This window comes from Ictalurus furcatus, chromosome 23, assembly GCF_023375685.1.
Source record: "Ictalurus furcatus strain D&B chromosome 23, Billie_1.0, whole genome shotgun sequence".
Taxonomy (NCBI): domain Eukaryota; kingdom Metazoa; phylum Chordata; class Actinopteri; order Siluriformes; family Ictaluridae; genus Ictalurus; species Ictalurus furcatus.
In genome coordinates, this window is record NC_071277.1 from 10564926 (window position 1) to 10577834 (window position 12909).

The following is a 12909-nucleotide window of genomic DNA, read 5'->3' on the forward strand; positions in this document are numbered from 1 at the left end:
CTGGTTAACCCCCAAAATACACCAGCTGTTTCTGTTGGATTTTCTTCACATCATCTTGGTTTCACCAATATGCTGAAGTTAAGGTCTGCAAAGAGCTTACAAAGCATGCATGGTATCACACTTGTTGAAAGGCATCAATCAGGAGAGGGGTATAAAAGAATTTCCAAACAATTAGATATACTATGGAACACTGTAAAGGCCATCATCAACAAATAGAGAACATTGAACACCACAGTGACATCACCAAGAACAGGACGTTCCTCCAAAATTTATAAAAGGTCAAGACACAAACATACTAGGGAGGCTGCCAAGAGACTTATGGCAACATTAAAGGAGCTGCAGGAATATCTGCCAAGTACTGATTGCTCTCTGCATGTGACAAGAAGCTCTCATATTTCTTACACGTATGGGCTATGGTGTTGAGTGGTTAAACGGAAACCCATTCTCACAAAAAAAACATACACGCCCAAATAAATCACCCCAAACCCTGTAGCAAAATGTTATGGTCTGATGAGACCAATTGCAAAAGGTGCAGTGCATCTGGAAAGTATTCACAGTGCTTCACTTTTTCCACATTTTGTTATGTTACAGCCTTATTCCAAAATGGATTAAATTCATTATTTTCCTCAAAATTCTACAAACAATACTCCATAATGACGACATGAAAGAAGTTTGTTTGAAATCTTTGCAAATTTATTAAAAACAAAAAAAAGCACATGTACATAAGTATTCACAGCCTTTGCCATAACACTCAAAATTGATCTCCGGTGCATCCCGTTTCCACCGATCATCCTTGAGATGTTTCTACAACTTGATTGGAGTCCACCTGTGGTAAATTCAGTTGATTGGACATGATTTGGAAAGGCACACACCTGTCTATATAAGGTCCCACAGTTAACAATGCGTGTCAGAGCACAAACCAAGCCATGAAGTCCAAGGAATTGTCTGTTGACCTCTGAGACAGGATTATATCGAGGCACAGATCTGGGGAAGGGTACAGAAACATTTCTGCAGCATTGAAGGTCCCAATGAGCACAGTGGCCTCCATCATCCGTAAATGGAAGAAATTTGGAACCACCAGGACTCTTCCTAGAGCTGACCGCCCGGCCAAACTGAGCGATCAGGGGAGAAGGGCCTTAGTCAGCGATGTGACCAAAAACCCAATGGTCACTCCGACAGAGCTCCAGCGTGTCTCTGTGGAGAGAGGAGAACATTCCAGAAGAACAACCATTTTTGCAGCACTCCACCAATCAGGCCTGTATGGTAGAGTGGCCAGACGGATGCCACTCCTCAGTAAAAGGCACATGACAGCTCACCTGGAGTTTGCCATAAGGCACCTGAAGGTCTCTCAGACCAAAGATTGAACTCTTTGGCCTGAATGGCAAGTGTCATGTCTGGTGGAAACCAGGCACCACTCATCACCTGGCCAATACCACCACTACAATAAAGCATGGTGGTGGCAGTATCATGTTGTGGGGATGTTTTTCAGCGGCAGGAACTGGGAGACTAGTTAGGATCGAGGGAAAGATGAATGCAGCAATGTACAGAGACTTCCTTGATGAAAACCGGCTCCAGAGCGCTCTGGACCTAAGACTGGGGCGAAGGTTCATCTTCCAACAGGACAAGGACACAGCCAAGATAACAAAGGAGTGGCTACAGAACAACTCTGGCTTGGCCACTCAAGGACATTCACAGAGCCCACACTTGAACCCGCTTGAATATCTCTGGAGAGATCTGAAAATGGCTGTGCACTGATGTTCCCCATCCAAACTGATGGCGCTTGAGAGGTCCTGCAAAGAAGAATGGGAGAAACTGCCCAAAAATAGGTGTGCCAAGCTTGTAGAATCACACTCAAAAAGACTTGAGGCTGTAATTGGTCCCAAAGGTGCTTCAACAAAGTAATGAGCAAAGGCTGTGAATACTAATGTACATGTACTTTTTTTTGTTTTTTATTTTTAATAAATTTGCAAAGATTTCAAGCAGTCTTCTTTCACATTGTCATTATGGGGTATCGTTTGTAGAATTTTGAGGAAAATAATGAATTTAATCCATTTTGGAATAAGGCTGTAACATAAAATGTGGAAAAAGTGAAGCGCTGTGAATACTTTCCGGATGCACTGTATGTATGCTGCAAAAAAAGCACAGAAGAACATTATACCCACGGTGAAGCATGATGGTGGCAGCATCATGCTTTAGGGTTGCTTTTCTTTAGCCAGAACTGGGGCTATCAAGGTGGAGGGAATCATGAATACCTATAAATACCAGCTGATTTTAGTGCAAAACCTTCAGGTGTCTGGTAGTAAGCTAAGATGAAAAGGAATTTCAGTGAACCAAAGTATACATCCATCTCAACAAAGGATTGGCTTAACCAAAAGATCAATGTTTCTGAATGCCCTAGCCAGAGCCCAGACTGGAATCCAACTAAAATTCTGTGGGGTGACCTGAAGTGGACTGTGCACAGGAGATGCCCTCACAATTTAACAGTTCTAGAATGTTTTTGCAAGAGTGTGAAAATATTGCCAAGTGAAGATGTGCCATACTGATAGACTCTTACCCAAAAAGACTGAGTGGTGTAATATAGTAAAATCAAAAGGTACTTAAACAAAGTATTAGTTTAGGTGTGCTCACGCTTATGCAACTAGATGTGTTGCACCATGGTCCTGGAGAAATTATGTTTTGTTCCAATGTATACAAGTTATATAAAGGAATTACAATAAAAATCTATTTGACCTGACTTGAGCATTTTAGTTTGGTTTGGCAAACTAACATTTACAAACATTTACACAACTTTACTGAAAGGTTTATGCTACTGTGCATGTTTTTATTGAAGTTCTTAAATTATCATTCTCTATCTTTACTCGAAGAAATTTTAGAAAAAAATTACCATATGGTCATTATATGAATAATGAAATGCCGCTTAAAGGACCTCATTTTGACTTGTAGAAACACTGCAAGTTTGTCCCAGCTCTATTGTTGATTCTGATAGTGTCTCCAGAAAACTCTCCAGATCTTTCTGGAATATAACAAACCCCAAAATGTAAGTTAATCTGATAAAATATTATTAGATGGCCATTGTTGTCAACTGTAGCCTAAATAATATTAGGCAAAATGAAGTTTTCCTGAGCAGTGAAGCTTTCCTCCCAAATCTATTTAAGAATGGATTATTACTAGAAGCTTTTCAACACTCTGAGCGCTAGTGGCATCTGGCGGTCACAATGATAAAGTGCAGCTTTTGATGGATCATGCAGCACCATTGTGGGTTCTATCTAAAGACTCTGGATTCCTATGTTAAGAAGAAATATTTTTAACAATAAAGATGACTGGTAACTTTATGTAATGCTGTGTGTTTTGTAATAAACAAAAAGCAAATTCTTATTTTTTTGTTTTTGTTATGATATAGGCAAAATTAAGCTCATACACCTTATAAGAATTTTTTATTAATATAGATAAACCTAGTTGTTGTTGAGTTAAATTTTTCAGGGGTTGTGCTTCCTTTGAATCAATCTCCAGAGCATTTTAAATAAAAACAGCTTTCTTCTCTAATGCTCAGCTACTGTGGTGGTTCCAGCCCCGCCTCATTCTGAGTGGCCACACCCACAGCAGCTGTGAGGTTTTCCATGAGAATCGTTTCCTGGAGATCAGCGTTCCATCTTTCAGCTGGAGGAACCGCAACAACCCCAGCTTCATCCTGGTAACCATGAAATTACACACAATATACTCATTATCCATTTTTAGGAACACCCGTACACCTGCACATTCATGCAGTTATCCAATCAGCCAATTTGTGGCAGCAGAAAATCATGCAGATATGGTTCAAGCGCTTCAGTTAATGTTCACATCCAAGGAAGAAAAAACATGGTCAGAAGGGCTGATCTGAGTATTTCAGAAAATGCTGATCTCCTGGGAATTTCACACACATCAGCCTCTAGAGTTTGCTCAGAATTGTGCCGAAAACAGTGATTGAGTGATGGTTCTGTGGGTGGAAATGCCTTGTTGATAAGGGAGGTCAGAGGAAATTGACCAGATTGGTTTGAGCTGCCAGTAACTCAAATAGTTACTTGATGTCTGTTCAACCGTGGTGATCCAAAAAGCATCTCAGCATGCACAAAACATCGAACCTTGGAGGTGGATAGGCTACAACAGCAGAAGACCACATTGAGAATCACCTGGGCTGCGTCCGAAATCGCGTACTACCCTACTACACAGTAGGTGAAAAGCAGTACACCAAAGGGGTAGTATGTCCGTATTCTCAGTAGGTGAGAAACAGTAGACAAGAAATACCCGAATGATGAACTGCTTCCGGCGAGATTTTGCAGTATGAAACCAATGGACACTATGTGGGTCAAAAATCCCATAATGCAACGGGACTGGTGCGGACGAGTTCAGAGAAAAAAAATCTCCAGACATCCTGTCTGCCCTTTTTAAGTATTAAACCTTGGTTAAACAGGACTTGTTTAACATTACCCTAATAAATTGTTAACTTGTTGAAGGTTTAAACAGGAAACCTTTAAGATTTTTGTGTTAAATTGACTTCGAAAGTCACATGACGATGCCAACATGGCGGATGTAGTATGTCTGGGATTGTATTCATACTACACACACTGATTAGTACGTACTGTTTCAATTGATACTGCATCAAATTCAGTATGCACTTTTGGACACAAGCCTGATCTTTTTCCAGTCTTCAGCTGTCCACGTTCTGTGAGTCTGTGGTCATGATAGCCTCAGATTCTTGTTCTTGGCTGACAAGAGTGGAACCTGATGTGCTCTTCTGCTGTTATATCCCATCCACCTCAAGGTTTTTGCTTGAAGTTGTGCATTCTGAGATGCTTTTTTGCTCACTACAGTTGTAAAGAGTGCTTATCTGAGTATGGACTTCCTGTTAGCTCAAACCAGTCTGGTCATTTCCCTCTGCTCTGTCTTCAGCAAGGTGTTTCAGCTGGCAGACCCTCTGCAAACAGGATGGCTTTTTTGTTTTTCACACCATTCTTTGTAAACTTTAGAGATGTGTGTGTGTGTGTGTGTGTGTGTGTGTGTGTGTGTGTAAATCCCAGGAGATCTGCAGTTTCTGAAATACTCAAACCAACCCATCTGGCACCAACAACCACATCACAGTTAAAGTCACAGAGATCACACTTTCTTCACTCTGTTGTTTGATGTGAACCTTAACTGAAGCTTTGACTTTTATCTGCATGATTGGCTGATTAGACAACTGCATGAATTTGCCTTGTATATAATCCTTTCTGTATCATATGTATTTGTTCCCCCCCACAATGTTTCCATGTGTGTGTTTTTGTGTATAGGGCACCTTTTCGACATCTGATTTTGCACTGTCTAAGTGTTTCCTGCCAGAGGAGAGCAGTATTATAGCAGTATATTGCAGCAGTGCGGTTGTGATTGTGCTGATTATACTTGTGCATCTGCATCCCTTCCAAGGAGCACTGCATATAGTAAACAGTCTTTTGGGCAAGAAAAAGTCTTTGTGAAACACACACACATACTAATGTCCATGCTTTCAGGAAACTGAGCACTGATGTACCTAAGAGAGAATTTTAGATACTGCAAATACTATTGTTACATTTATAATTTATATATGCAAATTCTTTTATACTGTGATGTCCACTTGACCTAATAGAGTATTGTATTGATGTTTTGCATTAATTGGTCTTCTAAATGGTTTACATTTAAAATTCCACTTTGCCCTAATTACAGGCCAAGCCGTTTGCTTTTTCTTTTAAATAAACAAATAAGTGATGTCTTTAACTGTAGTTTTATGCAGAACAAAGGCAATAAAAGAAAGTATCTACTGTATATCTGACTAATAATGTGTGTATTCTTCTTCAGTGCTGGTTGAATAATAAAACACACCAACACCTTTAGAGGTATTTTATTTGGAAAATTACATTTCTTCTGACATTTCCATTCTGAACAAAGATGATGGGTCTAATGTGCCACTTAAATAAAATAAAATAAAAATTAAAATCAACAAAACATGTTAAGTCCTTGAAGGCCAGACACAGAGTTTTGTATTTTCATCTCTGTCAGTTATCACTCAATATTTGAACATGGAGAAGCCTCAGAGGAAAGAGAATTAGCTTATCTACCACTGTTGCAATTTTGCCATACAGCTTTTGCGACCCCATGTGGCCTGTCTCTGTCATCTGCACAGTCATCTTCTGGGGCTGTAATATTGGGTTAATTTGGGGGAATCGCATACAGTATATAGTTTTCTGTCTTTGAGCTCATTCAAGAGACTCTCCCAGCTGAACTGCAGAATTTTCTCTGCTATGGTAAAATGTTACAGGAACAAAGACCACAATCTAAAAGACCATGGGTCATTTTGTTGGATAGTATTTTTTGTTTGTTTGTTTTTAACAAATTAAAACTGTAAGATGAGGATTTTCCCCCCTTAAGCATTTAAAAGTGTTGCAGAATTACAAATTAAGCTTATATCTGATCAGATGAGGATTAAGGAGCCTACACCCAGTAAGGGCCCAACAGTGGCTCTATGGCAGGTCTGGCCTTTGAATTTACAACCTGCCATTCACAAGCATACACTCTTTGAAAAGAAGGTGAAATATAGAACTCTTAAGGGTTCTTTTGTGCCTCTGAGGGTTCTATGTAAAACCCAACAACTGTTTTCCTATCAGAGAGGATTATAAGCAGAATCCTTTTAGGAAGATAAGAATTCTTACCTACCTAAAGAACTATTAAAGGGTCCTTTTTAAGGGTCCCTGTTAAGCTGCCTCTGACAATTAATTTTTTATATTTTTTATTTATTTTATTTTTTTTAAGTAAATGGTTGGTGCATTTTTTTTTTACAACAATGAATCAGGTATGATGATCAGGTAGATGACAGTGTAATTACATATTATAAGTAAGTAATGAAGACATGATTTTTCTCCCACACAAATTAAATAATCCCATTTTGATTGACCACATTATCTCTTGGTATCTTTTCACATTTTACTGTGCAATCATGCCAGATAAGGCTCAGGCTCTGCGATACTCTTTAGCTGTGAGGATGGCCAATCAGTGTCTGCATGTTACTGAAGGTTAAGGGACAGTTAAACCTTCTACAGTACACCCTACCTAGATCCATGGCTATGCATACGACCTCACTAGACATTCATAAATATGTATACGCATAGGCACGCACATTTCTATGTAGAATTGTACATATAGGTTTATACAATATAATTTCTGTTGTAACCTTATAAATGTATATGTACACATATATAAATATAAAAATGCTGATGTACAGCTTGGGTTGAACACAACAGGGGGATGTGGGTATACACATGCATGCAGGCACACACATGCATACACACATTTACAGCTGTATCCCTGTGTACAAACCTCACACACGCATTTTGTCTGAAAATATGCATCCTACTATGTCAGCAGGCTCAGTGTTCCGACACTTAAAGTGTTTTCCAATGATTTTTAAAGCTGTCAAGAGTTCTAGAAAGGGAAAATAAAACTCAATGAAAGAAAAAAATTATTCCATTTTGAACTTAGCAATCAGTAAGTGGTTACGTTTGCATATTGTATTAAATATATATATTTTTTTGCCTAATTTCCATTTTTTATTAAAGACCATATGATTCCATTTTTGATAGAGAGCGAGAGATATTCCCCATCAGCAGGCTGTGCTGCAGTTAAGATTTGACATCAAGCTGTACAGCGCCATCAGAAATGTATTTATATCTAAATCCTCATTTACAGGTACAGCTGTAATCAAAGGCACAAGGAGCTTCTACAAGTTTTTTTCTCTTTTTCAATTAAGATGTACAAAATAACATTTGCAGGCATGTGCAAGATAAAGCAACCTTGCATGTTCCTTAGCATAATAAAATACCATCCCCCGCCCCCCCGCCCCATATATATATATATAGTGTGTGTGTGTGCATGTGTATTTACAATATAGTATACACATACTATCTCCACAACAAGAAACTCTCTATGCAAAGAGAGGTATTAATTATCACTTGGCCACTCAGTCTTCTTATGTAGAAAGTACTGAGGTGCAGAAGACTTCAAGTCCAATGACCCAACATGTTTACACTTAGCCTGTGCTATTTAAACAATTCCAATCCCCTGCATATTCCTGCAACATTGCACCTCTGACACAAAACTTATTAAAGAAAAGCAAAGCACAATAAAAAGATACTAAAGAGAAAAGTGACAGTAATAAATATAGCGGTGCTACATAGTGAATCGCACTTCCCGGTCAACATTTTAGGAACCTGATGCAAAAGTACATTATCCACCACTTTGTCAAGTACTCCTAAAAGACCTTCAGAAGACTGCAAATGTCAAAGTTCAGGCTTCCTTTACTAAAGTTACCACAGATTTCCATTGGGTTGGTTGGTCCACATCCAACTACAGAAAGTAGTAAACCAAACTTAAAAGTACTCAAGACTGAAGAGATACAGGAAACACACACACACACCCCTCACTCTTGTATAAATAAGGAGATAAAGTGGAGGAAAACATGAAATGTAGAGAAAAAAATTACATAACATTGTCACTTGTCAGTAGTTCACATAGTCCTCCTGAAATCTGGGAGTGTAGAAGAAATGATCTGATTGGAGAATGGACAGATTGTGGCAGATAATCACAAAAGCTCATACTGGCGGAGATGCATCCTCTGGATGATGTCACGACAATCATTGAAGACACGACGGATATTCTCTGTGTCCACGGCACAGGTGAAATGCGGGTAGCAGTAGTGTTTGTCCGAACCACTTGCTGTGCTGATCCTCTGCAGAATTGCATAACAGATCCTAGATTACTTAAAGAGTTTGGAAAGTGACCAAACAAATATTTAAGTATCATTATCAACTTAATGTATATGAAGGTACACAGAAGACTAAAATACAATAGAAAAAATAATAAGATAATAATAAGAATAAATTCATACAAAAGACATGGCAAATACTCTAACAAGCAAGTCAACATACAGCTCACACATACTGAAATAATTACACAAAAAATGACAAGTCAAGCTTTAGTAAACATTACTGAAAAACAAATGAGCAAACATTTTTGGAAGTATGCAAAGCGTACCAAAAATTCATCCCGGATGAAGAACTTGGCCCTGGTTACTTTTGGGTCTTCCCCAGCATCAGGGGTCACTGTGGATAAGAGCATGCATATATCAGCACCTGTCCTTTTAACTTTTGGACCATTTACAGTCCTAGCATTTTCATTCTTTAACCTCTCACAGTTTCAAAGCTGCAGGAGGTATTTAACATATTTGAAGCTGAAGCGCCTTATATTTGTTTTATATGAATCACCCACAATGTTGCAGAGTTTACAGTGCTGCTTGAAAGTTTGTGAACCCTTCAGGATTTTCTATTATATTTCTGCATAAATATGACTTAAAACATCTTCATACAAGTCCTAAAAGTAGGTAAAGAGAACCAAATTAAACAAATGAGACAAAAATATTATACTTGGTCATTTATTTACAGATGCAATCAAAATTATTCAACCCCCATTTGCAAATCAGGTTTATTGTTAATATTTACAGACGTTCAGCTACTTGCAATGAACAGATCAAACAAAAGCAATTTTTTAACACAATGAATGCCAAATTCAGCTGAAAAATTATAAGTTGCATTTTCAGTTGAATTTGGGGAAACCACTTGACGCATTTGTTGTGTTGAACTATTTCAATTGCTTTTGTTTGATTTGTTCATTGCAAACAGCTGATAGTCTGTAAATTTTGACAATAAACTTGATTTGCAATGGGGGTTGAATAATTTTGATTACAACTGTATTAAAGAAAATGATCCAATATTACATACCTGTGAGTGGCAAAAGTATGTGAACCTGAACAGCTTCAACTCTGGGATGTTGGTGGGTTTAATCACATGAAGGCCAGGACTTTGATTTGGCCATTCCAAAATATTAAATTTATTCTTCTTTAACCATTCTTTGATAGAACAATTTGTGTGCTTAGGGTCGTTATCTTGCTGCATGACCCACTTTCTCTTGAGATTCAGTTCATGGACAGATGTCCTGACATTTTCCTTTAGAATTTGCTGGTATACTTCAGAATTCGTTGTTCCATAAATGATGGCAAGCCGCCCCAATCCAGATACAGCAAAACACACCCAAACCATGATACTACCACCATCGTGTTTCACAGATTGGATAAGGTTCTTCATTCTTCAGGAATGCAATGTTTTCCTTTCTCCAAACATAATGCTCATTTAAAACAAAAATTCTATTTTGGTCTCATCTGCCTATTTTTCCAACAGCCTTCTGGCTTGTCCACGTGATCTTTAGCAAACTGCAGAGGGGCAGCAATGTTCTTTTTGTAGAGCAGTGGCTTTCTCTTTGCAACCCTGCTATGAACACCATTGTTGTTCAGTGTTCTCCTGTTGGAGGACTCATGAACATTAACATTAGCCAATGTGAGAAAGGCCTTTAGTTGCTCAGAAGTTACCCTGGGTTCCTTTGTGACCTTGCAGACTATTACACGTCCTAGTCTTGGAGGGATCTTTGTTGTTCAATCACTCCTGGGGAGAGTAACAATGGTCTTGAATGTCCTCCTTTTGTACACAATCTGTCTGAGTGGTGGAAATCTTTAGGGATGGTTTTGTAACCTTTTTCCAGCAATAACAACTCTTTTTCTGAGGTCCTCAGAAATCTCCTTTGTTTATGTGTTGTGAAAATCAGACTTTGATTGATTTCTGTATTTAAAAAAAAAATAGGGCACTCACTCACACTTGATTATTGTCCCATTTATTGACAACCCAGGTTTGTTGTTAGTGGAACGGCTGGCCTTGTGTCCCAGGGCACCGTCATGTCTGTGTTACCTTCTAGCTCTCCCTTCTAGTTACTAATTATGGTGTCATAGCTAGTCTTGATGGATTCCCTGCTTGCACTCACACAAAGTACATTGTCCTTAACCATTACTGGACTATAAAAATACCAAATAATCTCTCCCTCTCTCTGTCTGTCAAGCTACACACGACCCTTTCTGCTCTAAGGACCTACCCGATCCATCATGATGTCCTACTTCTGGTTGGAGTTCTCATCAATTGGAAGTCACATGCTGCTCTTGAGGATGGCCCAACATAGTGCAGCCTAAAGTTCATTGAGATGAGGATGATACCACTTAAAAACCATAAAGATGGCTTTGGACCTTAATTCATATGAACAGTTATGCTATGCTTAACTACAACTTCTATGATAGCTTTAGCACTGCAATTGTCTGAAACAGTTTTGCACTCAAGTCTCCATCAGTGAACAGTGGATAAGTTTAACAAAACAGACTTCATGTAAAAACTGTAATGAATTTCCTGGTTACACAACAGCACTATTTGATCATGTAGTATTAGCACATTTATAGAATAGATTTATTTATAATTGCACTAACTGGTGTCACCCAGATGAAGATGGGTTCCCTTTTGAGTTTGGTTCCTCTCAAGGTTTCTTCCTCATATCATCATAGGGAGTTTTTCCTTGCCACTGTCAACTCTGGCTTGCTCATTATGGAAAAATTCATACACTTAAAATCTATATCCTGAATTTATATATTTCTGTAAAGCTGCTTTGGGACAATGTCCATTGTTAAAAGCACTATACAAATAAAACAATTGAATTGAAAACACCTGACTCTAATTTCACCGTCAAATTAACTGCTAATCCTAGAGGTTCAGGATATGAAATATTGGGTCACTTTCCTTAAAAAATAAATGGCAAAGTATAATATTTTTGTCTCATTTGTTTAATTTGGTTCTCTTTGTCTATGTTTAGGACTTGTGTGAAAATGTGATGATGTTTTAGGTCATATTTATGTAGAAATATAGAAAATTCTAAAGGCTTCACAAACTTTCACCACTTTAAATGTAATAAATATAGTGATAATAGTGTTCCTGTCTTGTAGCTTGGCTATACATTTTGTTTATCTAACAGACAGGAGTTTGTCTGGTCATTTATTTACTGCATGCTTTCTGACTATTATGCTTGACATCTTTAATATAAATGTGTCTTTTAGCAATAATAAAAATAACTAGACCGGACCTTTTCCTGAAGAAAATGTGGGTGGTGCTTGCTGTGGCGAAACTGGGACGGGGTGCCAATACTTTTGAGAGCCGGTCAGACAGGCGGCAATGCTTTTTAGAGCCGACCGTGTAGGGCGCCAACACTTTTAGTGCTGACCGCGTAGGGTGCCAATACTTTCGAGCGCCAGGCAGACAGGGTGCCAATACTTTTTAGAGGCAGACAGATCAGGCAGCAATACATTTTAGAGCCGAATGTGTACGGAGGTAATACTTTTAAAGCTGGCCGTGCAGGGTGCCAATACTTTTGAGAGCCGGCCAAATAGGGTGCCAATACTTTTGAGAGCCGGACAGAAGTCATAGCACACCCCTCCTCAAAAAGCCGATCGATTTGCTGCCTCACCCGTGGAATTACAACAAAAGCTTTTTGCAACTCAATGCAAGTCTATGGGAAATGTGAAATTTTCCAACTTTGAACTTCCGTAGGGGGAATTCTGGCATTCCGATCGCTTATAAAAGTCACAGCACACCTCTCCTCAATAAACCGATCGATACGACACCTCAGCTGTCGAATCCCGATAAAAACTTTTTGAAACTCAATGAAAATGAATGGGAAATTTTTTGATTTGAGCTTCCGTAGCAGGAATACCGGCATTCTGATCACTTATAAAAGTCATAGCACACCTCTCCTCAATAAGCTGATCGATTTGACATCTTAACCGTTGATCTACGACAAACAGTGCGGGACTAGTTACGCGCCAAAAAAAAGAGGAAGAAGAATAACTAGACCGGTACATTTCCTGAAGAAAATGTCAGTGGTGCTTGCTGTGGCAAAATTTGGATCGGGCGCCAATACCTTCGAGAGCTGACAGAGTAGGGCGCCAATACT

General features: G+C 38.7%; 2 protein-coding genes across 6 annotated transcripts in view; one reads left to right on the top strand and one right to left on the bottom strand.

The window, feature by feature from the left end:
• mppe1 (metallophosphoesterase 1) overlaps positions 1 to 7741 on the top strand; it is a 30580-nt gene extending 22839 nt beyond the window's left edge. For 4 of the 5 annotated variants that reach the window (XM_053611913.1, XM_053611910.1, XM_053611911.1 and 1 more), the window contains 2 exons: positions 3551 to 3691; positions 5304 to 7741. In XM_053611913.1, coding sequence (XP_053467888.1) covers positions 3551 to 3691; positions 5304 to 5486 — 324 coding nt within the window. In that variant the 3' untranslated portion in view covers positions 5487 to 7741. The remainder of the gene's footprint in view (positions 1 to 3550; positions 3692 to 5303) is intronic. The other variant, XM_053611912.1, reaches the window with a different exon arrangement.
• Positions 7742 to 7875: 134 nt separating this feature from the next.
• The window catches only part of gnal (guanine nucleotide binding protein (G protein), alpha activating activity polypeptide, olfactory type), a 105034-nt gene continuing 100000 nt past the window's right edge, over positions 7876 to 12909 (bottom strand). Inside the window, exons 11-12 of the mRNA XM_053611915.1 lie at positions 9073 to 9140; positions 7876 to 8767 (exon numbers count right to left, since the gene is read on the bottom strand). Of these exons, the coding sequence (XP_053467890.1) occupies positions 8621 to 8767; positions 9073 to 9140 (215 nt within the window). The 3' untranslated portion in view covers positions 7876 to 8620. The remainder of the gene's footprint in view (positions 8768 to 9072; positions 9141 to 12909) is intronic.